Below are 27,182 nucleotides of genomic sequence, written 5' to 3' on the forward strand. Positions count from 1 at the left end.
TTACAGCACAGTACAGGCCCTTCGGCCCTCGATGTTGTGCCGACCTGCCATACCAATCTGAAGCCCATCTAACCTACACTATTCCGTCTACGCCCATATGCTTGTCCAATGACGACTTAAACGTACTTAAAGTTGGCGAATCTACAACCGTTGCAGGCAAAGCGATCCATTCCCTTACTACTCTCTGAGTAAAGAAGAAAGTAGGGGGGTTAAAGATGTTTGGGGGGCCTCCAGTGTTAAGTGTTATTGTGGAGGGGGTGCAGTTACCTATCCTCACTGATTGCAGTCTGTGGGTCAGAAAGCTGAGGGCACAGTTACAGAGGGTGGAGCTGAGACCAAGGTCACGCAGTTTTGAGATCAGCCTGGACGGTATAATGGTGTTGAGGATAGAGCTGCAGCCAATGAGCAAGAGTCTGACGTAGTGTCAATTGCCATTTGCTGAAGTGAATGACAAACTTCCCTTTTGGAAAATAATATCTAATTTCACTCCTGAAAGGTGTCGCTCTAACGTTTTGACACTGACTCCAATCTTAAACTCCATTTCTAAATTCCCAAGGAACAGAAAGTGGTCAATGCACTTGCCAGTTCACTAATCTTGATGCTTCTCCAAAGTTTTTCCTCCTTCACCACCTTCTCTCTCTGGAATACAATGGGATCTCTCACTTTCAGAAGCATGTTACATGCCTCGAAACTCAGAAACGCCATCAGTTTACCTGCTTTCAAAAGGCAAAACTGCAACTTATTCTGTTGTGGACTCTCCAATTTAACAATCCCCTGGTTGTTGTGAATCTGATTGTGTGGTCCTAAACTAGAGAAGGGGGAGAGGTGCTGGTGCAATGGCCATTCATTGGGAAAAGTTACCGGGATTTCAGAACTGTGTTCAAACAGTGATCAGTGACATGAGGCAGGAATTGGTAATCAGCATCACTGTGAATGACCACTGCTTAGGGCAAACAAATGAGAATGTAAATGTAAATGTATGCTAATGGAGAAGATGCTGTGGATGAGCAAAGCATAGTTTGTGTGCTCAATTAATACCTCCTGGCAGCATTAACAGTGGAACATGACAGCAACATGTCTTGTTTTGCAGAAAATAATCCTTAAGATTTCAGGGTGTCGGTGTTAAGAGGTTGCAGGTTTTAGAAAGGCTTACAGAGCTCAAAACAAACAAATCCTGAGGATATATGGTATCTGTCCAACAGTTTTAAGAGAGACTGGGGTGAAGCCTGTGCATTGCTGAAAATTGCCTTTGGTCAGTAAATTTTGGAGAAATATTGCAGGATTGGAAACCTGGTAACATTATGCTTGCAGTCAAAAAAAGATGTCGGCTCGAAGATTAACAGCGTTAGAATCATTGGTTAGTTAATGGAGAATGCCTGATCAACGTGTATAATTAGTAGTCAGGATGTCTTAAGGAAAGGAAGATCTGGTCTATTACGTCTCCCTAATCTTTTAACAGCTGACACCTAAACCAGCAAGAGGCGACCAGGAGAGCAGGATTGTTTTGAACCTTCAAATATCTTTGATAAAAATCCTTTGGTAATGACCACAGCTGGAATTGAAATCATTGATGATTTGAGAAACAGTGAAGAGCTTTAAAGAGAGGAAGAAAATACGGGAACTTGTGCCAGGGTAATGAGGGTGGGAGGGTCAATTTTTAGTGGAATGCTCCAGGGTTCATTGTTTTAGAGGGGTCCTTAATATTTCAAATCTTTGTTAACTACCTAAAAAGCTGTTGTAAGTTGACAAGTATTGAAGATGATGCTGAGCTGAAAGGGAAGGATATAATTTCAGAAAAAGTAAAGAAGCTCAGGACCCACAATGGAACCCAATAGAAAATGAATGTGGCAAATGAATGGCGGATAAAATCTAATATAGTTAATTTCGAGAAACTCTGTGTTGCTTGGAATAAAATTGGATATCGTGTGCTCAATTTTTTTCACTGAGGTACACAGGAAACTGTTACCCCTCACTGCAATAGCACATTGAAATCAAACCCTGGCAACTTTACAGAAATTAAATTTAAAATTCCCCAATTTACCTGCCTTTTTGATCAAGTTTTTATGCTTCACACAAAGTACGGTTTATTACAAGGAAATAAATCCTGGCTACTGAAAAATAATAACGATTCCTTGACATATTACTCAACCACTTCAAACTCAAACCATTTACAAATTGCCCATTTGCACAGACAGATACAGAGAGGAATAAATGGGTGTTAAGTGTGGAGTGAAAAAAACTCGAAAAGCATTTCCTCTTAAACTCTTACTTATTGAGCATCTATCTACCTTAAAAATATTCAAGGATTCTGCTTGCACCACCTTTTCAGGGAGAGAGTTCCTAATACTCGTAGCCCTCTGAGAGAAAAACATTGAGCTTCATCTCTCCTTAAATACATGGTCTCTGAATTTGAAACTGTGCCCATAGTTTGAGATTCTCCCATAAATGGAAGCTTTCTCTCTACATCGAACTCATCAAGACCCTTCAGCATTTTTGAGGCTTCAACTAAATCGCCTCTTCCATTTCTAAATTCCAGATACTACAGATAACTTCCTGTTCTGAACTCCAGCAGGTTCATCTGCCGTGTGCAGTACTTCCCCATTAGCCAGTTTACCCATTCTAGGTATTAGTCTAATAAACCCTCCATGAATTATTTCCAACACATTAACATCCATCAATAATAAGATAACAAAGTGTGGAGCTGGATGGACACAGCAGGCCAAGCAGCATCTCAGGAGCACAAAAGCTGACGTTTCGGACCAAGACCCTTCATCAGAGACGGGGATGGGGAGAGGGTTCTGGAATAAATAGGGAGAGAGAGGGAGGCGGACTGAAGATGGAGAGAAAAGAAGATAAATGGAGAGGAGAGTATAGGTGGGGAGGTAGGGAGGCGGGATGAGGTAGTAGGTAGGAAATGGAGGTGCGGCTTGAGGTGGGAGAAAGGGATGGGTGAGAGGAAGAACAGGTTAGGGAAGCAGAGACAGGCTGGGCTGGTTTTGGGATGCAGTGGGGGAGGGGGAGATTTTGAAGCTTGTGAAGTTCACATTGATACCATTGGGCTGCAGGGATCCCAAGGGGAATATGAGTTGCTGTTCCTGCAACCTTCGGGTGGCATCATTGTGGCACTGCAGGAGGCCCATGATGGACATGTTGTCTAAGGAATGGGAGGGGAAGTTAAAATGGTTCGCGACTGGGAGGTGCAGTTGTTTCTTGTGAACCGAGCGGAGGTGTTCTGCAAAGCGGTCCCCAAGCCTCCGCTTGGTTTCCCCAATGTAGAGGTAGCCACACCGGGTACAATGGATACAGTATACCACATTGGCAGATGTGCAGGTGAACATCTGCTTAATATGGAAGGTCATCTTGAGGCCTGGGATGAGGGTGAGGGAGGAGGGGTGGGGACAAGTGTAACACTTCCTGCGGTTGCAGGGGAAGGTGCCGGGTGTGGTGGGGTTGGAGGGGAGTGTGGAGTGAACAAGGGAGTCACGGAGAGAGTTGTCTCTCCGGAAGGCAGACAAGGGTTGGGATGGAAAAATGTCTTGGGTGGTGGGGTCGGATTGTAGATGGCGGAAGTGTCGGAGGATGATGCGTTGTATCTGGAGGTTGGTGGGGTGGTATGTGAGAATGAGGGGGATCCTCTCAGGGCGGTTGTGGCGGGGGCGGGGTATGAGGGATGTGTTGCGGGAAATGCGGGAGACGCGATCAAGGGTGTTCTCGACCACTGTGGGGGAAAAGTTGCGGTCCTTGAAGAACGTGGACATCTGGGATGTGCGGGAATGGAATGCCTCATCCTGGGACCAGATGCGGTGGAGGTGGAGGAATTGGGAATAGGGGATGGAATTTTTGCAGGTGGGTGGGAGGAGGTGTATTCTAGGTAGCTGTAGGAGTCAGTGGGCTTGAAATGGACATCAGTTTCTAACTGGTTACCTGAGATGGAGACTGAGAGGTCCAGGAAAGTAAGGGATGTGTTGGAGTTGGCCCAGGTGAACTTGAGGTTGAGGTGGAAGGTGTTGGTGAAGTGGATGAACTGTTCAAGCTCCTCTGGGGAGCAAGAGGCAGTGCCGATATAGTCATCAATGTAACAGAGGAAGAGGTGGGGTTTGGGGCCTGTGTAGGTGCGGAAGAGGGACTGTTCCACGTAACCTACAAAGAGGCAGGCATAGCTTCTCACCCTCTCACCCACTCCAACCTCTCCCCCCAGAACGGGCAGCCCTCTGCTCCAACCCCAACTTCCCCATCAAACCTGCAGACAAGGGTGGTGCAGTGGTAGTATGGCTCACTGACCTCTACATCGCCAAGGCCATATGCCAACTCTCCGACACCTCCTCCTACCACCTCCTTGATCATGACCCTACTCCTGAGCACCAAACCATCATCTCCAACACCATCCATGACCTCATCACCTCAGGGAACCTCCCACCCACAGCCTCAAACCTTATTGTTCCCCAACCCTGCACGGCCTGTTTCTATCTCCTTCCCAAAATCCACAAACCTGCATGCCCTGGTCGACCCATTGTCTTATCCTGTTCCTGCCCCACCGAACTCATCTCCACCTATCTGAACTCCATTTTCTACCCTTTGGTCCAGGAACTCCTTACCTACATCCGTGACACCACCCACGCCCTCCACCTCCTCCAGGACTTCCAATTCCCTGGCCCCCAATACCTCATTTTCACCATGGACGTCCAGTCCGTATACGCCTGTATTCCTCATGCAGGTGGCCTCAAGGCCCACTGCTTTTCCTGTCCTGCAGGTCCGACCAATCCCCCTCCACTGACACCCTTAACTGCCTAGCCAAACTCATCCTCATCCTCAACAATTTCTCTTTCGATGCCTCCCACTTCCTGCAGACAAAGGGGGTGGCCATGGGTACCCGCATGGGCCCCAGCTATGCCTGCCTCTTTGTAGGTTACGTGGAACAGTCCCTCTTCCGCACCTACACAGGCCCCAAACCCCACCTCTTCCTCTGTTACATTGATGACTGTATCAGTGCCGCCTCTTGCTCCCCAGAGGAGTTCGAACAGTTCATCCACTTAACCAACACCTTCCACCTTAACCTCAAGTTCACCTGGGCCATCTCCAACACATCCCTCACCTTCCTGGACCTCTCAGTCTCCATCTCAGGTAACCAGCTGGAAACTGATGTTCATTTCAAGCCCACTGACTCCCACAGCTACCTAGAATACACCTCCTCCCACCCACCCACCTGCAAAAGTTGCATCCCCTGGTCCCAATTCCTCCGCCTCCACCGCATCTGCTCCCAGGATGAGGCATTCCATTCCCGCAAATCCCAGATGTCCAAGTTCTTCAAGGACCGCAACTTTTCCCCCACAGTGGTCGAGAACGCCCTTGACCGCGTATCCCGCATTTTCCGCAACACATCCCTCACACCCCGCCCCCGCCACAACTGCCCCAAGAGGATCCCCCTCGTTCTCACACACCACCCCACCAACCTCCAGATACAATGCATCATCCTCCGACACTTCCGCCATCTACAATCCGACCCCACCACCCAAGACATTTTTCCATCCCCACCATTGTCTGCCTTCTGGAGAGACCACTCTCTCTGTGATTCCCTTGTTCATTCCACACTCCCCTCCAACTCCACCACACCCGGCACCTTCCCCTGCAACCGCAGGAAGTGCTACACTTGCCCCCACACCTCCTCCCTCACCCCCATCCCAGGCCCCAAGATGACTTTCCATATTAAGCAGATGTTCACCTGCACATCTGCCAATGTGGTATACTGTATCCATTGTACCCGGTGTGGCTACCTCTACACTGGGGAAACCAAGCAGAGGCTCGGGGACCGCTTTGCAGAACACCCCTGCTCGGTTCGCAATAAACAACTGTACCTCCCAGTCGCGAACCATTTTAACTCCCCCTCCCATTCCTCAGACGACATGTCCATCATGGGCCTCCTGCAGTGCCACAATGATGCCACCCGAAGGTTGCAAGAACAGCAACTCATATTCCCCTTGGGATCCCTGCAGCCCAATGGTATCAATGTGAACTTCACAAGCTTCAAAATCTCCCCTTCCTCCACTGCATCCCAAAACCAGCCCAGTTCTTCCCCTCCCCCGTCTGCATCCCAAAACCAGCCCAGCCTGTCTCCGCCTCCCTAATCTGTTCTTCCTCTCACCAATCCCTTCCTCCCACCTCAAGCCGCACCTCCATTGCCTCCCTACTACCTCATCCCGCCTCCTTGACCTGTCCGTCTTCCCTGGACAGACCTATCCCCTCCCTACCTCTCCACCTATACTCTCTTCTCCACCTAACTTCTTTTCTCTCCATCTTCAGTCCGCCTCCCCCTCTCTCCCTATTTATTCCAGCTCCCTCTCCCCATCCCCCTCTCTGATGAAGGGTCTAGGCCCGAAACGTCACCTTTTGTGCTCCTGAGATGCTGCTTGGCCTGCTGTGTTCATCCAGCTTCACATTTTGTTGTCTTGGATTCTCCAGCATCCGCAGTTCCCATTATCTCTGAGAAAAGGGAAAGCTTTTTTCTTTGCCTTGCAATCATAAGAATTTTAAAGCAAGAAAACCAATCTTGGAAGGAAGCAGCCGTTTATAAAGCGTGAGGAGAGGGTGCTAATTAGTTAGCGTGGAGATACAGCAGCAATTGTTAGCTATGATAGTTAACTAATTAAATTGAAGCCAGACCAGTTAACTCTGATTTGTTGGGGCATTGTCTCGGGGTTGTGTTGAAGTTCAGCTGTTCCCAGAGCTGTTATGCCTGTATTTGCATAATTGAAACCTGTGATTAGTGTATATTTAATGGCCACATCGAGCTGTACAGATCAATTTTAACCATTGCAGAATTGGCATTGATGTTCTCATGTTCCTCAGTTTTCATTCTTTCTCCCTCAAGTCACAGTGAGCTTTAATTCATGCCTGACATTAATTTCCCTTATAAAATTTGGTTTTTGTTGGGTATAGCTATCCCCAGGCAAGATTCTTATTTTAGAGGTCTGATGTTAGACTTTCACAGACACATTTTGTTTAATTAGATCAGAAAAGACTTTGTTTTAGTTTTTTGACCAGACATGCATTACAAAACATGTGGCCTTACATAAAACCTTTTTTCTCTGGTACTGTTTTTGTTGGCCACCAATAAAAAATGTTTGGAACTTGTGGTCGGCCACCCAAGATTTGGGCAAGACGTTAACTATTTGCTGTGGCAATACAGCAGGGCAAGTGTAATCTTGCACTCATTGGCTTCCAATAGAAGTTATTGGCTATGTCTGCACAATTGAGAGGCATTGAAATGATATCTGGGTAAATGATTTTGCTTTGCAGATCCAAACTTTAACTTTTTAATTTGATCCTGAGATGTTTGTTGCCCATTTCGTACTGCCCTGGAGAAACAGATGATGACCTGCTGCCTTGAACAGCTTGATGTTTCAGGACACCCACAGTGCAGTAAGGGAGGGAGTTTCAAGATGTTGATCCAGAGGCAGTGAAACAACGGTAGTGCGTGGTTGAGGGTGGAACCGGCAGTTGCTGGTGCTCCCATGCATCTGTTGCCCTTTTCCTGTGAGGTGGTAGAGTGATGTTTTTTACACAGAGAGCGGTTCCTGTGTAGAATGAACTGCTGGAGGAAGTGGTGGATGCAGGTACCGTTACAATGTTTAATTGGCATTTGGGTAAGTTCATCAATAGGAAAGGTTTGGAGGGATATGGGCCAAGCGCAGGCAGATGGGACTAGTTTAGTTTGGGAAAATGGTTGGCTTAGTCTAATTAGACCTAAGGGTCTGTTTACTTGCTGTTGACCTCTATGACTCATGGGTTTGTACCTTGGCTGTATAGGATACCACCATGGGTTCTATGGCAGTGAGTGGAAAGCAGATACTGCTGCATGACATAGTTGTAAGGAAGGCTCCGCTGTTTGACACGACAGTGCATCATCTTCAAGAGTCTAGCCATGAAGCGTGCATAAAATTATGCAGTATTTCACGATGCAAAAGAAGTCTATTCAGCCCGCTATTCTGTGCCAGTGTCAGCGCTTCACACAAGCCAAAGCAATGCATTGCCAGAGTGGGTAGTGGAGTCAGCCTCATTAGGGGTATTTAAGCATCTATTAGATAGGCAAATAGATAAGGTAGGAGTGGAGGTTAGATAGACCTTAAGATTAGGGTAAAAATTTGGCACAACATTGTGGGCCGAAGGGCCTGTACTGTGGTATGTTCTAAGCCATTTTCCCACCTGACTTCATCTTACCAGTTTCAGGGGCTTCTGTCCTTTTCTGTTCTAATCCTTGTGATTAGCTGGCTTCTCCTTCAGTGTATCTGTGTTATTTTGTCCCATAATGGTAGATGGTGGTGTTGTGATTATAGCACGAGATGAGTAATCCTGCAGTCTAGCTTTATGGTGTTATGGGTTTATAACAGTGGAATTTAAATACAATTAAGAAACCTCCAGCCTCAAGCTGTAAGTGTGAAGCTATTGTTAATTGTTGTAACAATCCATCCAGTTTATTGATACCATTTAGGGAAGCAGATCTGTTGAATGTATTTAGTTGATTGTAAAATGCCTTGGAATAGCATTAAAGTGTTTTATAAATACAACTCTTTTATTTTTCTCTACTTCTTTTAATCGTTCTGTAGGTCATGGATGTACATACCAGCTGTGACCTTGAGAGGACCCCTCTCTATTCAAAGACTGTGGTTTGAGTTCCTCGACAGTGACAAAGCATAAAATTCCAGGCAGAACCTCCAGTACATTCCTGTTGGAGTACGGAAATAAAAAGTGCTGGAGATCACAGCGGGTCAGGCAAGATCCATGGAGAGAGAGGAAGTTTCAAGTCTAGATGTCTCATTTTCAGTGCATTGCCAGGAGGAATCTAGACTCCAAACATTTGCTTGCTCTCTCTGCATGGACGCTGCCCGACCTGCTGTAATTTCCAGCAAATTTTTGTTTTCTGTTCAGATTCCAGAATCTGCAGTCATTTTCCCCTCCAGTTAGAATGCTGCTTTGCTTGCGCAGATTTTAAGCTGAAAAGCTCTAACTGTTCTCTTGGGTGGTTCAACAAGATTCCATGTACTGTCTGAGGGAAGAGCAAACCTTCTTCAGGGCAGGCATTCCTTGAAGAGGGGTGGCATTCGATTAAATACAATGTGTTGGAGCAAATTATTGCAGATGCTGGAGTCTGTACTGAAAACAACAAATGCTGGGGATCACAGTGGGTCAGGCTGCGTCCATGGAGAGAAAGCACTCTCTCCATTGATGCTGCCTGACGCACTGAAAACTCCAGCATTTGTTGTTTTAAGGAAAGATTCCATAAACTGTTTTGAAAACAGTATGTTTCTCAGTATCCTGGTCAACATTTAGCTCTCAAATGCACTGGAAAGCAGAGAGTTTGGCCATTATTTTGCTTTTAATGGGCACTTGCTGTGTAGAATTTGGCAGCAATGTTCCCCACATCTGAACAAATGACTGCTACATTGCAAAAGTACTTCATTGGCTATAAATGTTTTTGGAATCTCCCGAGTTTGTTAAGTAAATGCAAACCATCCTTTATAAGATGGTCCCCAATGAATCCACTAGGGTGAGAGGTTTTAAATTGAATTACCTCTGAGATAGGAGGCAAGGGGTCAACTTTCTAGGTGTGAGGCTGGAATAGCACAGCAGGTCAGACAGCATCCAAGGAGCAGGTAAGTCAACATTTTAGACTGAAATGCTGACTTTCCTGCTCCTCTGATTCTGTCTGGCCTCCTGTGATTTTCCAGCCTCACACCTGTAGATTCTGACTTCCAGTATCTGTAGTCCTTATTGTCTCTATGGGTTCAAGTCCCACCTACTCCAGAGATATAACATCCACGGATAAGTTGTTATAAAGCAGATATTGACCCTCAAGTAACTAAAACTAAAATACCCAGGGAAGCTGGCCACGCCTCATAATCTGTTATAAAGAAGTATAAAAGCTAGTACAACCTGCATCTCACACCCAATGTGTTATAAAGGGGAGATTAAATGAAATGAACTCCTGACAGTCACTATCTGACTCTAACAGTGAACAAATTAACATAACTTCTAACAAATCAAATAATTCCCCCTTAACTACTAACTATTCCCAAATAAAACAAAATTCTAATGATACTCTGTTCCAATAAATACAACTTCCACTTACACAAACAAAATTAACAAAAATAAATTAAAACTTTGCCTCTCAAGATTACAGCCAGTACATGTCTTCCTGAATGTTTGGTGCCTTCTCCATTGTTCTTTCGTCAGGAACAACTTTCTTTGTCAAATTAATATTTGCTAAGATTGCCGCTGTCCTGCCAGTCAAATGATGGTTACTGTGAGAGTTTGGAAAATTCCGTGAGAGCTAGTGATTTTTTCTTCAGGGATATTGGTTGTTTACTAAAACAAATGGCAGTTGATTTCATACCAATTTTCATATATCTTCTTCTTTTATACATTTAATGGTTTAAACATTTCTTGCAATAGGATTGGGCCTAGGTTGTCAAAACCATCAAATTTGAATTTGATTGGTTTTCAGTCTCTAAGTGCCTGGTTTAAAGAAAATGGCTATTATTCAAACTGGTTACCTTAATAACAAAACAAGACTACTACCTGAGTTGCTAGGCACACAGCCTTTTGCTACAAATATTTCAATTTTTAGGAACTCTGTGTATCTGCATTCTTTTAAAATAAAATCTCAAGCCTAAAAAATGCTCGTCATCTTTAACAAGAGCCACACACTCTTCTGCCCTATCATCTTACCAACAAATTCTAACATTCTGCCTTCCAATCCACAAGCAGTCTACCCCAACTTCACGACAAACATGATTAAAAACACATAAAAAAGGAAACAGTGCATCACTGAGACAGCAAGGAGGACAAAGGAAAATAAGCACTTGGAGTTCCTGAAATTCCCTGTATCCTGTTTATTGTAACATTGTCTTCTACCAAAAGGGCTGGGTCAAAGCCCCATCTGTTGTAGGGATGTGTAATATCTCTAAGCAGGATGATTAGAAAATATCTAAATCCCAGTGGGGTAGGGGAAGGGTAAGTCTTGTGGTGCAGTGGTTTTGTTCCTAACTGTGAGCCAGGAAGCCTGGGTTCAATTGTCATTCTCTCCAAGTGTGCTAATATCTCTGGACATGTTGATTTGGAAATATCAAAATCCAATTAGGATTACAAAGGAAACTGAGTTAACTAAAGTGTGATCAGTATAACACAAGGAGTAATTGAAATGAATTACAAAGATGCTTTTGTAGGGATGCAAAGTAAACACATATGTGAGAACGCAAGAGAAGAACCTGAGATAACAATGTGTAGAGCAGGATGAACACAGCCAGCCAAGCAGCATCAGAAGAACAGGAAGGCTGACAAAATTTCTGAAGAAGGGTGTAGGCCCAAAACGTCAGCCTTCCTGCTCCGATGATGCTTCTTGGCCGGCTGTGTTCATCCCGCTCTACACCTTGTTATCTCAGATTTTCCAGCATCTGCAGTTCCTCCTATCTCTGGAACAGAAGAACCAATGATTGGGTTGAATAGTAAGGGGTTGAAGAAGATTTTTGTTGGACTTAAATGGTGGAATATAAACCTGGAGGTCTTTGAAGGTTGGAAGCTTGCTTGGCAATTGCCAATTTGTAGTCCTGGCTGAAGTCTTTATAAGCATCTAACCAAGTGATTCCTGGTGTGAATCACGGCTTTGATGGATACTTCTCAGCTCATTTTGTTTTCTTTGTGAATGTGTCTTGGTGCAGGAAGCCCTTTGTATTTCATTGAAAGGGAATGTAAAGGGAGGTGAACTAATTGGACCTGCCCACAGTGCATCTGAATTGTCTGCCAAAAATAGCATTGGATACAATTGGCAAGAGACCTTTAGTCTAAATATTTGAACCAAAGGACATTCAATCAGAAATGAACTTTGGCATGAACCTAGAAAACACAGGGTGTTACCGGAAGTCCTGCTTCCACTGGTGAATCAAGAATGGCTAAGATGCATTGTTGTATAAAATGAAATCAAATTAACATGAAATCAAAAACAGGGAGCCTCTCTGTTCATCATTCTGTGAATTTCATGTGAGATCATCAGGCGTGTATCTATTTTTGGGCTCAGTGTGTACTGCTCATTTTGGGATGAGAGCAGATTGATGACATTGTGTACTGAAAACTGGATTACCTGTACCATTTCGCTTTTTGTCACTGTCAGAGGAAAGTATACATTGGCAACTAGCCTGGGTATCATTTTCCTGAACAATGTGCCTGTGATTTTAGAGCCAATCTGCTTGATGTTAGTGCAATTCTCAGACTGTCAGGCTAGCATTTTTACATTGATCCAAATCAAAGTCACTGCATCATGGGCGGAGGTCATTCTGTCCACCATATTCATTCTGGCTGTCCGTAGATCAGACCACTCAGCCCCTTATACTGACTCTAATCATAAAATAAATCACAAAATTGCATTTGCTGGAAATCTGAAACTAGATCATGAATTAATAGAGAAACTCAGCAGGCCTGGCAGTTTCTATGGACAGAAAGCATATTTATATTTCAAGCCCAGTGTCCAGTGTTTATCCATGTTGTCCTACAAGTGTATTTCTATTGAATGTTCAACCAGTTTCATTTTGCAGTAATTGACTATTGCTGCTTCCACTATTTTCATATCATTCCATTATATTGTTATTTCTCATATTTCCCTTAGACCTCTTGGCCAAATTCTTAAATCAGTGAACTCCAACCTTGTACAATCGGCTAAAGGAAAAGCAAACTTTTCCTTTCCTTTCCCCTTTCTAAACCTACCTGAATCTTGTAACCCTCGGCCTATGTTGCTCAAAGGGGAACCACCACTGTTTCTTGCAACCTTGCAAATAAAATCTCCCACTCCCAGAAATGCTGTTAAGTTTATGCATTCTCTTCAAGTCCTCCCTGAGGTTTGGTGACCAGAATTGGACACAATACTCTGTTTGTAGCCCACCAGATTCATCATAAACTCCTGGCTTTTGTCTCAATTTCTCCATTGCTCCGGCTGCAGCTAATATTGCACTCTCGTATTGATATTCTGCCAGTGTTGATAAGGGTAGCAGAGATAGTAGGAACCCTCAGAAGGGTCCCGACCCGAAACATCAAGCTTTCCTGCTCCTTTGATGCTGCTTGGCCTGCTGTGTTCATCCAGCTTCACACCGTGTTATCTTTTGATAAGGGTAGTGTTGGCTGAACCAGGCATGACTTACTGAGATGTCAGTGCTGTTAATGAAGCCCTCTAAACTAAATGGAAATAATCTAAAGATGGACCCTGAAGATTTCAGTTGAGAAGATTGCAGCTATTTCATTTGTTCCACTGTGGGATTATCCAGAGGAAGAAAGATTGTACATATACTGTCTTAGCAATGCGTGGAAGTCGTTGTCGCATACAGAGCTTGGAAGCCTGCGCAATGGAAAAGGAAAATAGAGGGAACATTGGAAAATATCAGATACTTGCTTCAGTTAATAGTCTCCACAGTCCATTCCATATTTTACAAAACAATACGGTTGATTCTTAGATGCCCTCTCGGCAGTTAGGGATGGGCAATAAATACTTACCTAGCCATGAATGAATAAAAATAAGTTCGCCTATTTTTTTTCCTCCTTTACTGTAGTAACTCCCATTCCAAATGTTTGAACAATTGTGTGACACTGGTATATTTTTCATGCTAATTTTTGCAGTATCATCTTTCCATTTTTTTTTACATCTCTTTTCACATAATTATCCCACACGCAGCTTCTGAGTTCCAAGGTCCCCTGGGCTTTATCTAGTCTTGCTATATGTCCTGCCACCTTCTAAAATCAATGTACATGGACTCTTACTTCCCTCTGTTCCTGAACTCTCTTTTGAACTTCACCTTTTGATCTATATTGCCTCTCCCTTTTCCTTCTGCCAAAATGCATCATCTCACACTTCTCTGTATTAAATTCCATCTGTCACTTATTAGTAACTGAATGGATCTCATTGACAGTGTTAGCTTTTCCTTGATTCTTGAGGTTTATGCAGTTTATGCATGGTTACCGGGTGATCTCCAGTGGTGATGCTCACAGGAAATTCTGAACCTGGGAGTTGCGCAATGTGGGAATTGAACTTGGCTGTAAGCAAGGTCTGTATAACCACCAGCAGGCCAACCTGAAAGCTCGAAGGAGGCATTGAACATAATGGTGCCATTTTAATAATCAAAGTGAGCTGCTGAAATCTCCAAAGGCACTGATTGCATATGGATAAATGAATATTGGGGCTCTTTGCCTCACTGGTGCCTGGTCTCCCAGCTCTGAAGGGGCAGCGTGCCTGGCCATTGAAGGTGTTTTCAGACGGGGTTGCAATTGTGATTACTGAGCTGGATGACCATTGCTAGTCAGTAATGTTTACCCCATCACTGAGACTGCCTGCCTCCGTCTGAGCAATATACAGCCTATTGCTAAACCTTTCCCAGGTCATTAGCTAAAAGCTTCAACCTAACCTTTCTCACACTAATTGACTGTTCCAGAACTTTCCAGCTGGGCTTTCTATTGTGCACTCTTTATAAACGTGACTAAAATAAATAATGAAATGACAATATGTATGTGTGTGTGTGTGTGTGTGTGTGTGTGTGTGAGCGTGTGTATAGATAATTACAAGGCTGTTTTTAAAAAAACGATTTTTTTTCAATTTCAGCACTTTGCACAGCAGTTACTAACCAGTGATTTAACTAATGGTTTCCCTGTGTTGCCTCAAATTTATGTTTTTTAAACCAGGCAGTGTTTTCCCTCCTCCCTGCTCTGCATCCTTGCTCCTTGTTCCCTTGTTTTAAAAAAGGATGCAGGGATAATCCTGGAAATTTTAGGCCAGTGAGCCTGACATCTGTGCTCAGGAAGTTCTTGGAGAAGACACTGAGGGACAGGATATATGCACATTTGGAAGAAAATGGACTAGTTAGCAACAGGCAGCATGGTTTTGTATGGGGAAGGCCATGTCTCACCAACCTGATCAAATTTTTTGAAGAGATGACAGAGATAATTGAGGGAAGAGCTGTGGATGTAGTTTCTATGGACTTTAGTGAGACATTTGTTAAAGTCCCATTTTGCAGATTTGTACAAAAACTAAAATCACATGGGATTCGGGGTGGGCTGGCTGGATTAATACAAAACTGGTTTGGTCATATATGACAGAGGGTAGCGGAAGAAGGGTATTTTTCAGACTGGAGACCAGTAACTAGTGTTGTTCCACAGGATCAGTCTTGGGCCCTCTGTTGTTTGTAGTATATATTAATGATCTGGAGGAAAATGTTGGTGGTCTGATTAGTAAGTTTGCAGATGACATGAAGATTGGTGACAGTGCTGATGATTGTGAAAGGATACAACAGGATAGAAATAGATTAGCAACTGGGGCACAGAAATGGCAGATGGATTTTAATCCTGGCAAATGCAAGGTGATGAATTTTGGAGGATTAAATTTAGGTGTGAATAGTACTATTAATGGAAGAAATCTTTGGAGCATTAACACACAGATCGATTTAGGCATTCAGGTCCACAGTTCTCCAAAGGTGGCAACACAGGTGATCAAGATGAGTAAGAAGAATATGGCATGTTTGCCTTCATCAGCCAGGGTACAAGAGTTGGCAAATATGCTGCAGTGATATAAAACTCTTGTTAGGCTGCAGTCGGAGTATTTTGTGCAGTTTTGTTCACCACACTACCAGGAGGATGTGGAAGCTTTGGAGAGAGTACAGAGAAGGTTCACCAGGATGTTGCCTGGTCTCGGGGGCATTGGCTGTGAGGATAGGTTATAAGACTAGGTTTGTTTTCCCTGGAAAGACGGCAGCTGAGAGGAGACCTGATGGAGGTCTGTAACATTATAAGAGGCATAGATAGGGTAGAAAGCCATAGGCTTTTTCCATAGGGTTGAGGTTTCAATTACAAGCGGGGGCATAGGTTCAAGGTCAGAGGGGATAAGTTGAAGGGAGATGCGTGAGGTAAGTTTTTCACAAAGAAATGGTAGGAGCCTGGAATGCACTGCCAGAGGAGGAGGTGAAAGCAGGCACATTGAAGACATTTAAGATGCATCTAGGTGTTTACATGAATAGGGAGGGAGTAGAGGGATACAGGCTGATTCAGGGCAGGAGGTTTGTTTTTCAGTTTAGCCAGAGCATGATGATCGGTACAGGCTTGAAAGGCTGAAGGGCCTGTTCCTATGCTGCACTTCTCTTTTGTTCTTTTGTATCTTTCCCAAGATCTATCTGTGTCCACTCCTCTCCTTGAAGGTAATGTTTAATGTTTGTGAAGTTGTTTATTCAGAGCTTTACCTCAGTGGTGCTTACTGCACAAATACAGCCAACCAATGACGAAGACCTTTACTATTTTGAATCTGTGGAAGCAGGCCATTTGGCCCAGCAACCCTGCACCAACTCTCTGAACAGCATCCTGCCCAGACCCACCCTGTCTGTGTCACCCTGCATTCCCCATAGCTAGTCCAAATAACTGCACATCCCTGGACACTATATGGGCCAATTTAGCATGGCCAATCCACCTAACCTGCACATCTTTGGACTGTGGGAGCACCCGGAGGAAACCCACGCAGACATGTGAGAATGTGCAAACTGTACACAGACAGTCACCCAAGGGTGGGATCGAACGCAGGTCCTGGTGTTGTGAGGCAGCAGTGCTAACCACTGAGCCACCGTGCTGCTTAAAGTAAAGCCATCGAAAAATGAAAATTTTCTAATTTCTAGCTGTTTAAACACTCTCTGTAAGGTCTTACATCCCCACCAATTTGTCTATTCTGGAGCTTTCTTATCTGAACAGAGAGCAAAGAGCAATACACCACAGGAACAGGCCCTTCGGCCCTCCAAGCCTGCACCAACACATTTTCCTTTTCCATACTAAGACTATTTTCATTTACAGGATCTGTATCCCCCTGTTCCCTTCCTATTCATGTATTCATCCATATGCTTCTTCAATGTTGCTATAGTGTCTGCTTCCACCATATCCTCGAGTAACATGTTCCAAGCACTCACCACCCATTCTATGAAAAACTTGCCTCACACATCTCTTTTAAACTTTCTCCCTTGCACCTTCAACCAGTGTCCCCTGTAATTGACTGCTCCACCCTGGGAAAAAGCCTCATACTTTCCACTCTATCCATGCCATTCACAATCTTATAAACTTTAATCAGGTTGCCCTTCAATCTTCCGCATTCCAGTGAAAACAAACCCAGTTTATTCCACCTTTCTTCATAGCTAAAATCCCCCAAACCAGATAACATCCTGGGAAACTTTTCCTGTACCACCTCCAAAGCTTTCACATCCTTTTGGTAGTGTGGTAACCGGAACTGTACTCTATATTCTAAGTGTGGCTTAAATAAAGTTCTATAAAGCTGCAGCATAAATTGTCTATCCCTGTACTCAATGCTCTTTCCAATGAAGGCAAACATGCCATAGGCCTTTTTTACCACCTTATCTATCTGCACTGCCACTTTCAGTGTTCTGTGTATCTGCACACCCAGATCCTTCTGCATATCAATACTGCAGGGGATTCTGCCCTTCACTGTATAATTTCCACCTGTACTTGACCTTCCCAAATGTATCACCTCACACTTGACCAGATTAAACTCCAGCTGCCATTTTTCTGCCCATGTCTCCAACTGATATACATCCTGCTGTATCCTCTGACAATTCTCTTCACCATCAGCAACTGTACCAATCTTTGTTTCATTCACAAACGTACTTACTAGACCAGCTATGTTTTCCTTGAAATCATTTATGTACATCATGAACAGCAGAGGCCCCAACGCTAACCCCCGTGGAGCACCACTAGTCACAATTTCCATTCCAAAAAGCATCCTTCCACCAGTGCCCTCTGTCCCCAGTAACTAAGCCAGTTCTGTTTCCATCTTGTCTGCTCATGCCTGATACTGCGTGACTTCACTTTTTGTACCAGTCTGCCATGAGGTACCTTGTCAAAGGCTTTACTGAAGCCCATGTAGACAACATTAAGCGCTTTGCCCTCATTCATCATCTATGTTAGGTCCTCAAAAAAAACTTGATTAAGTTAGTAAGGCACAGCTTCCCCCACACAAAACCATGGTGCCTGTCGCTAATAAGTCCATTTGCTTCTACATGCGCATAGATCTTGTCTCTGACAATCTTAACCAATAATTTGCCTATGCCGATGTGAGGCTCACAGGGCTATAATTTCCAGGATTTTCCCTGCTACCCTTCTTAAACAATGGGACAACATTGGTTATTCTCTATTCCTCTGTGACCAAACGAGGATGCAAAGATATCTGCTCCTCTATGTGCTGCTCACCGCTTGTCCCAGTCTACTCTATCATTACTCCACGACAAAGTTATCCATTTCATTAGCAGTCACCTTAAACATTGACTGCCTTCGTCACTGATGCACAGTGTGTACAGTCTGCACAATGCACTTTAGTAACTCACTGAGTCTTCTTTGCACACCTGTAACCATTATCACCTCGAAGGCTTCTGCTTCTGAGGCTTTATAAAGCTCTAGTTAGGCCCCATTTAGAATACTGTGTCTAATTTTGGGCCCCACACCTCAGGAAGGACATACTAGCCCTGGAGCACATCCAGCAGAGACTCACATGGATGATCCCTGGAATGGTAGGTTTAACGTACGATGAATGGCTAAGGATCCTGGGATTGTACTCATTAGAGTTTAGAAGGTTGAGGGGAGATCTAATAGAAGCTTACAAAATAATGTATGGCTTAGAAAGGGTGGACACTGGGAAGTTGTTTCCGTTAGCGGGGGAGACTAGGACCCATGGGCACAGCCTTAGAATTAGAGGGGGTCAATTTAAAACGGAATTGAGGAGGCATTTCTTCAGCCAGAGAGTGGTGGGCTTGTGGAATTCATTGCCGCAGAGTGCAGTGGAGGTCGGGACGTTAGATGCGTTCAAGGCAGAGATCAACAAATTCTTGATCTCAGAAGGAATCAAGGGCTACGGGGAGAGTGCAGGGAAGTGGAATTGAAATGCCCATCAGCCATGATTTAAATGGCAGAGTGGACTCGATGGGCCGAATGGCCTTACTTCCACTCCTATGTCTTATGGTCTTCTGGAAGGACAACAGCAGCTGATAAATGCCATCTGCATGTTCCCCTCCAAGCCGCTCATCACTCTGACTCGGAAGTATATTGTCTTTTCCTCCAAAATCCTGGACCTCCGTCCCTACCAGAGTTGTAGGAGTCCTTACACCTTCAACACTGGAGAGTTCCAAGAAGGGAGCTCTCCAGTGTTGATCACTTCTGGAGAGCAATTAGGGATGGATGTAACACCGGCTTTGCCTTCAGGTCTTTCATCCTGTAAATGTATTGAGTGAAAAAAAGTCCAAATTATTGGCTTTGTCGAAAAAAAAGATTTCTGGAAGAAATTTATACATGAGCAAGTCAGCTGGGAAATGTATTTTAGAGTAAATTTGCCTATAATTAATGTGAACAGAAATTTAATGTTAGAAGTGTTTTCTTACAGGGAGTGCCTGCTTACGTACTGTTTCATTTTTAAGTAGATAGACACAAAACCAATAGATTCTCATAGAAGCAATCATTGCAATTTGAAATTCGTAACAATTTTCTCTTTGTAATCATTCACTATCTTTAATCATCCTTTGTAAACTTATGAATCATTCAGTGAGGACAGCAAATTGATTTCCTACCTTGACTCCTCCTGTGGTATTTCTAGGAGGTTGCAAGATACGAGGTTGTGATCAACTGGGGCGTAAAAATAAATTGTCCAAGTCATCTTGAGCCATTTCAGAATCATAGAATCCCATTGGGTCTCCCCCAATCCTCCAGGGAACATCTGACCCAGACCCTGCCATTCACCCTGTCCTGCATTTAGACCAAAGAACAAAGAACAATTCAGCACAGGAACAGGCCCTTTCGCCCTCCAAGCCTGTGGCAAGATAAAAAAGTGTGAAGCTGGATGAACACAGCAGGCCAAGCAGCATCTCAGGAGCACAAAAGCTGACGTTTCGGGCCTAGGCCCTTCATCAGAGAGGGGGATGGGGTGAGGGTTCTGGAATAAATAGGGAGAGAGGGTGCCGCACCTCCATTTCCTACCTACTAATCTCATCCCACCTCCTTGACCTGTCCGTCTTCCCTGGACTGACCTATCCCCTCCCTCCCTCCCCACCTATACTCTCCTCTCCACCTATCTTTTTTTTCCATCTTCAGTCCGCCTCCCCCTCTCTCCCTATTTATTCCAGAACCCTCCCCCCATCCCCCTCTCTGATGAAGGGTCTAGGCCTGAAAAATCAGCTTTTGTGCTCCTGAGATGCTGCTCGGCCTGCTGTGTTCATCCAGCTTCACACTTTATTATCTTGGATTCTCCAGCATCTGCAGTTCCCATTATCTCTTAAGCCTGTGCCAAATCATTTTGCCCTTCCATTACTAAAACTGTCCTCTCTTACAGGATCAATTTCCCTCCTTTCCTTTTCATTTCATGTCTTCTTCCAGGTGTTTCTTGAGTTGTGCTATTGTGTCTGCTTCCACCACCTCCCTCTGGCAGCGTGTCCCAGGCACTCACCACCTTTCCTAGAACATAGAGAATGTAGAACATAGAACAGTACAGCACAGAACAGGCCCTTCAGCCCACGATGTTGTGCCAACCATTGATCCTCATGTATGCACCCTCAAATTTCTGTGACCATATGCATGTCTAGTAGTCTCTTAAATGACCCCAATGACCTTGCTTCCACAACTGCTGCAGGCAACGCATTCCATGCTCTCACAACTCTCTGTGTAAAGAACCCGCCTCTGACATCCCCTCTATACTTTCCTCCAACCAGCTTAAAACTATGACCCCTCGTGTTAGCCATTTCTGCCCTGGGAAATAGTCTCTGGCTATCAACTCTATCTATGCCTCTCATTATCTTGTATACCTCAATTAGGTCCCCTCTCCTCCTCCTTTTCTCCAATGAAAAAAGTCTGAGCTCAGTCAACCTCTCTTCATAAGATAAGCCCTCCAGTCCAGGCAGCATCCTGGTAAACCTCCTCTGAACCCTCTCCAAAGCATCCACATCTTTCCTATAATAGGGCGACCAGAACTGGACGCAGTATTCCAAGTGCGGTCTAACCAAAGTTTTATAGAGCTGCAACAAGATCTCACGACTCTTAAACTCAATCCGCCTGTTAATGAAAGCCAAAACACCATATGCTTTCTTAACAACCCTGTCCACTTGAGTGGCCATTTTAAGGGATCTATGTATCTGCACACCAAGATCCCTCTGTTCCTCCACACTGCCAAGAATCCTATCCTTAATCCTGTATTCAGCTTTTAAATTCGACCTTCCAAAATGCACCACCTCGCATTTATCCAGGTTGAACTCCATCTGCCACCTCTCAGCCAATCTCTGCACCCTGTCAATGTCCCGCTGCAGCCTACAACAGCTCTCCATACTGTCAACGACACCTCCAACCTTTGTGTCATCTGCAAACTTGCTGACCCATCCTTCAATCCCCTCATCCAAGTCATTAATAAAAATTACAAACAGCAGAGGCCCAATGACAGAGCCCTGTGGAACCCCACTCACCACTGACTTCCAGGCAGAATATTTTCCTTCTACTACCACTCGCTGCCTTCTGTTGGCCAGCCAATCCTGTATCCAGACAGCTAAGTTCCCCTGTATCCCATTCCTCCTGACCTTCTGAATGAGCCCACCATGGGGAACCTTATCAAATGCCTTACTGAAGTCCATATACACCACATCCACAGCTCGACCCTCATCAACTTTTCTAGTCACATCCTCAAAGAACTCGATAAGGTTTGTGAGGCATGACCTGCCCCTCACAAAGCTGTGTTGACTGCATTTAATCAAGCCATGCTGTTCCAGATGGTCATAAATCCTATCCCTCAGAATCCTTTCTAACACCTTGCAGACGACAGACGTGAGACTTACTGGTCTGTAATTGCCAGGGATTTCCCTATTTCCTTTCTTGAAGAGAGGAATTACATTTGCCTCTCTCCAGTCCTCAGGTACGACTCCAGTGGAGAGCGAAGATGCAAAGATCCTCGCAAGTGGCGAAGCAATTGCATTTCTCGCTTCCCAAAGCAGCCGAGGACAAATCTGGTCCGGGCCTGGCGACTTGTCAATCTTAATGTTTGACAAAATTTTCAGCACATCAGCTTCCTCTATCTCTATCCATTCCAGCATGCACACCTGCTCTTCAAAGGTTTCATTCACTGCAAAGTTCGTTTCTTTCGTGAAGACAGAAGCAAAAACTCATTTAGGGCTTCCCCTACCTCCTCAGACTCCACACACAAGTTCCCTATGCTATCCCTGATCGGCCCTACTCTTTCTTTGACCATTCTCTTATTCCTCACATAAGTGTAAAATGCCTTTGTGTTTTCCCTGATTCGTTCTGCCAAGCCTTTCTCGTGCCCCCTCTTGGCTCTCCTCAGACCATTTTTGAGCTCCTTCCTCACCTGCGTGTAATCCTCTCGAGCTGAGCTTGACCCTAGCTTCCTCCACCTTATGTAAGCTACCTTCTTCCTTTTCCGTCATCCAAGGTTCCTTTATCTTACCCCTTCTTGCCTGTCTCAGAGGGACATATTTACTCATCACTCGCAACAACTGTTCCTTAAACAGTCTCCACATGTCTATAGTTCCCTTACCATGGAACAGTTGCACCCAGTCCATGCTTCCTAACTCATGTCTAATCGCGTCATAGTTTCCTCTTCCCCAATTGAATATCCTCCCATTTTGCCTAATCCCCTCCTTCTCCATAGCTATGGAGAATGTGAGGCAGCTATGGTCACTATCACCAAAATGCTCTCCCACCACAAGATCTGATACCTGCCCCGGCTCGTTTCCGAGCACCAAGTCTAGAATGGCCTCTCCCCTTGTCGGCCTGTCAACGTACTGAGTTAGGAAACCCTCCTGAACACACCTTACCAAAACAGCTCCATTCAAATCTTCTGCTCGAAGCAGGTTCCAATCAATATTGGGAAAGTTAAAGTCACCCATTACAACAACCTGACTATGTCCACACTTTTCCAAAATCTGTCGACCTATGCTTTCTTCAATCTCTCTGCTGCTATTGGGGGGCCTGTAGTAAACCCCTAACGAGGTGACCTGCTGTTCCTAATTTCCACCCAGACTGACTCGGTAGGCAGATCTTCCTCGACAAAGGAAGCTTCTGTAGCTGTGATACCCTCTCTGATTAGTAGTGCTACACCCCCTCCTCTTTTTCCCCCCTCCCTATTCTTTTTAAATGTTCTAAACCCTGGAACATCCAGCAACCATTCCTGCCCCTGAGAAACCCATGTCTCTGTTATGACCACAACATCATAGCACCAGGTACTGATCCATGCTCTAAGTTCATCACTTTTATTCCTGATACTCCTTGCATTAAAGCAAACACACTTTAACCGATCCCTTGGTTCCTTCCCACTAGCTGGTCTACCTCTTGCTACTGCCTCACCTGCATCAACTCTCACCTCCGGTATACAGCTCAGGTTCCCACCCCCCTGCCATACTAGTTTAAACCCTCTCGAACTACTCGAGCAAACCTTCCACCCAGGACATTGGTCCCCTTCCAGTTCAGATGCAACCCGTCCTTGTTGTACAGGTCCCACCTTCCCCAGAAGGCATCCCAATTATCTACATATCTGAAGCCCTCCCTCCTACACCAGCTGCGCAGCCACGTGTTAAGCTGCGCCCGCTCCCTGTTCCTCGTCTCGCTATCTCGTGGCACCGGTAGTAAACTAGAGAACACTACTCTGCTCGTCCTGCTTTGCAGCTTCCATCCTACCTCCCTGAAATCACTTTTTATATCCTCAATCCTTCTTCTGGCTATATCATTAGTGCCAATATGTAGCACAATTTCTGGCTGTTGGCCCTCCCCTTTTAGAACCTTATACACCCGAGCGGAGACGTCCCGGACCCCGGCACCAGGGAGGCAACATACCTTCCGGGAATCCCGATCCTGACCACAAAATCTCCTGTGAAAGGTTTGTTTCGCACATCTCTTTTAGACATGCCCACCGCGCCCCCCCCCCCCCCCCCCCCCCCTCCGCACCTTGAACCTATGTCCCCTAGTAATTGGCCCCTCCACCCTGGGAAAAATTCTCATAGGTTCCACTCTGTCCATACTGCTCACGTTCCTATGAACTTTGATCAGGTTGCCCCTCAGCCTCCTGCATTCCAGTGAAAACAAATCCAGTCAATCAAACTTTCTTCATAGATAAAGTCCTCCGTATCAGACAACATCCTGGCAAACCTTTTTTGTACCCTCTCCAAAGCATCGACGTCCTTCTGGTAGTGTGGTAACCAGTTCTCTGTGCAATTTATCTGGAAACATCTGTGGAGAGAGAAAGAGTTGTCAATTTGAGTCTGGTATGACTCCTTTTCAGAAGTCACTTTCCTTGAAACCTTGATTCTGCTTTACCTCCACTGATGTTGCCAGACCCCGAGACGTAGAGTGGTTTATTTGGTGCAGACTCAATGGGCCATACTGTATAATTCTGTGACACTATTACCGTGTCACCATTTCCCCCAAAATTTTAATACTAGCCCTAAGCATGTTTGAGGCTTAAAGTCATCACCTCGCCCTCTATTGTGTGTTTTAACACATTGTGGGGAAGGAAAAACCCAAAAACAAAGCCCATTTGTCTTCCAAGATAACAAATTGTGGAGCGAGGTGAACACAGCAGGCCAAGCAGCATCTCAGGAGCACAAAAGCTGATCTTTCGGGCCGAGACCCGATGAAGGGTCTCGGCCCAAAACGTCAGCTTTTGTGCTCCTGAGATGCTGCTTGGCCTGCTGTGTTCATCCAGCTTCACACTTTGCTATCTTGGATTCTCCAGCATCTGCAGTTCACATTATCTCTGAACCCATTTGTCTTCCAGTCAGGTTTAATACGGAGCCAAGAAAATGAATACCTTATAACTCCATTACCTCATCACCTGGCACTGAGACGCAACGACACCTCCTCTGCTGGTAATCGACCTCATGCACTCTTCAAGCGATCGGTGGAGCACAGAATGCAACAATGGCCAGTGAGTAGCAGACATCACCGCCAGCACCATCTCCGCTCTTATCCCCAACTACAAAAGCATCAGCAGCACAAGAGAGATCAGAAGCAACACTACTGTGGGCGACGAAAGAAATGTATGTAAGGAACTTTTTATTTGCGCTTACTTCCTTCATTTAGCAGCAAAAGTAGAGCTGTTTAAACGTAACTCTTGTCTGTGTGTAGACACCAATGTCAGCACTGTTCTCATAAAAACATACTTTTGTCCATGCACTGGCCCCGAGCTGCAAACTTTAGACATATTTTCTTCACTCTTCATCTCAAACATTTTCATCCTACAGTTCATTTGAAGGTGTCAGCTGATAATGGCTATAGGCCATATTTGAGGCCTTTGGTAAAGGTCAGGAGCAATTCCTGAGATGACCCCTCCCTCACTGCATGATTGTGACTGATCTTAAACCAGCTGTTATTTTGATGGAAAACTCTTTGAGTTTACTCTGCAATCTACCTTAATGTTGAAATAAAGTAGGAATGAGTTGATTGGACTCAATGTTGTTGCCAGGACAGTGCTGACTGATTGATTGTTACTCTGTAATCTGTTACTGGTGCAGATTTTTAAAATCTGAAACAGTTTCTGTCAAAGAAATTTTCTATGTGAGTCTAACTCTACAGGAGAAGTTGACCACTCTGTGCTAGATCTTGGAAAGAGCTTTTGAATTAGCTTTATTGTCACATGTACTCAGATGAGTCCAGTTTAAAGCTTAAAAGTCGCCACCTTCAGTATTATCTTAGGTACAAAGGTAACTAGGCACAAAATCTTCAGTACAAATTTTTAAGAAAAAAATTCTTAAAAAGAAAGAAATATAAAGTCCATCAATACACACTTTGAAAAGTGCAAAAGCAATAAATTAGAAAAATAAAGAAATTAAAAGTTAAGCCAACTGTCCTTCTACAGTAATAGAATAGAGAAGCAAAAAGCTAACCACCATTTTCATTGATAATGGGAACTGCGGATGCTGGAGAATTCAAGATAACAAAGTGTGGAGCTGGATGAACACAGCAGGCCAAGCAGCATCTCAGGAGCACAAAAGCTGACGTTTCGGGCCTAGACCCTTCATCAGAGAGGGGGATGGGGAGAGGGTTCTGGAATAAATAGGGAGAGAGGGGGAGGCGGACCGAAGATGGAGAGAAAAGAAGATAGGTAGAGAGGAGAGGTAGGGAGAAAAGAAGATAGGTAGATAGGTGGGGAGGTAGGGAGGCGATAGGTCAGTCCAGGGAAGACGGACAGGTCAAGGAGGTGGGATGAGGTTAGTAGGTATGAAATGGAGGTGCGGCTTGAGGTGGGAGAAGGGGATGGGTGAGAGGAAGAACAGGTTAGGGAAGCGGAGACAGGCTGGGCTGGTTTTGGGATGCAGTGGGGGGAGGGGTCGACCGCCATTTTCATTGCCGCTTTATCTCCCAGATCAATTTGAAAACATTTCTTTCTCACAAAAACTTATTTAACCCTCATTTTTGAGATCTTTATGGACTCTGCTGTCCTGCTGTTGCTCGTGGGACACTGCTTTGTCCAACGCCCCTTGTCCTAAACTTGAACGCTCAAAATGGGTGCATCGGCTTTGAAAATGGCAGTTGGGATCAGGACACACCCATTCTCATTGGCCAGGATGGGAAGTGTCATGGTAACAAAACCAGTTCCATACATGGGCACTGGTCAAGTCGGGGACACAGTGAGTTGGATCAAACCAACTGCATTTCAGAGTCCCTCAGCCAGAGAGAGAAATACATCTGTTAACGTCAGCTGTGATAATTGCAAGTGCCTGTGGTAACCATCAAAGAAAATGCTTCAGTTTTAATGGGCGTTGTGTTGGTGGGGGAAGGAGAGCTGCCTATTTTTAACAGCACCCTGCCTTTTGCAAGCAGTTTACATTAAGCCTGTTGAGCCTTCCTTGCCTAGATAACTGATGCCTGATATATTCAATCCCATGCCCTATTGCCCCTCCAGACAATGTTGAGGGGATCTGACCGATCATATCTTGGTTTTTTTTAACAGGTTGCTGTGATGTTCTTTTTGAACAGTTAGGGCGGGTGGAGGTGGAATGTTGGGGAGGAGCTGTGGAATTGAGTAGGAAATTGGTCTCTGATGTTCCTAAGCACTTAAAACACACCATTCACCTTGCTGGTAAATTTGTTGCTTGACCTCCTCTCGTTATTTCCAGCAGCTGGATATTCCCTTCATT

The 27,182-nt window shown here is 44.8% G+C and overlaps 1 protein-coding gene across 2 annotated transcripts in view; it reads left to right on the forward strand.

Moving 5' to 3' along the window:
• The window catches only part of adamts18 (ADAM metallopeptidase with thrombospondin type 1 motif, 18), a 290,884-nt gene that overhangs the window by 74,268 nt on the left and 189,434 nt on the right, over window positions 1–27,182 (forward strand). For both annotated transcript variants that reach the window (XM_048547165.2, XM_048547166.2), the window contains exon 4: window positions 24,821–25,082. In XM_048547165.2, the coding sequence (XP_048403122.1) occupies window positions 24,821–25,082 (262 nt within the window). The remainder of the gene's footprint in view (window positions 1–24,820; window positions 25,083–27,182) is intronic.

This window comes from Stegostoma tigrinum, chromosome 16 (genome assembly GCF_030684315.1).
Source record: "Stegostoma tigrinum isolate sSteTig4 chromosome 16, sSteTig4.hap1, whole genome shotgun sequence".
Taxonomy (NCBI): domain Eukaryota; kingdom Metazoa; phylum Chordata; class Chondrichthyes; order Orectolobiformes; family Stegostomatidae; genus Stegostoma; species Stegostoma tigrinum.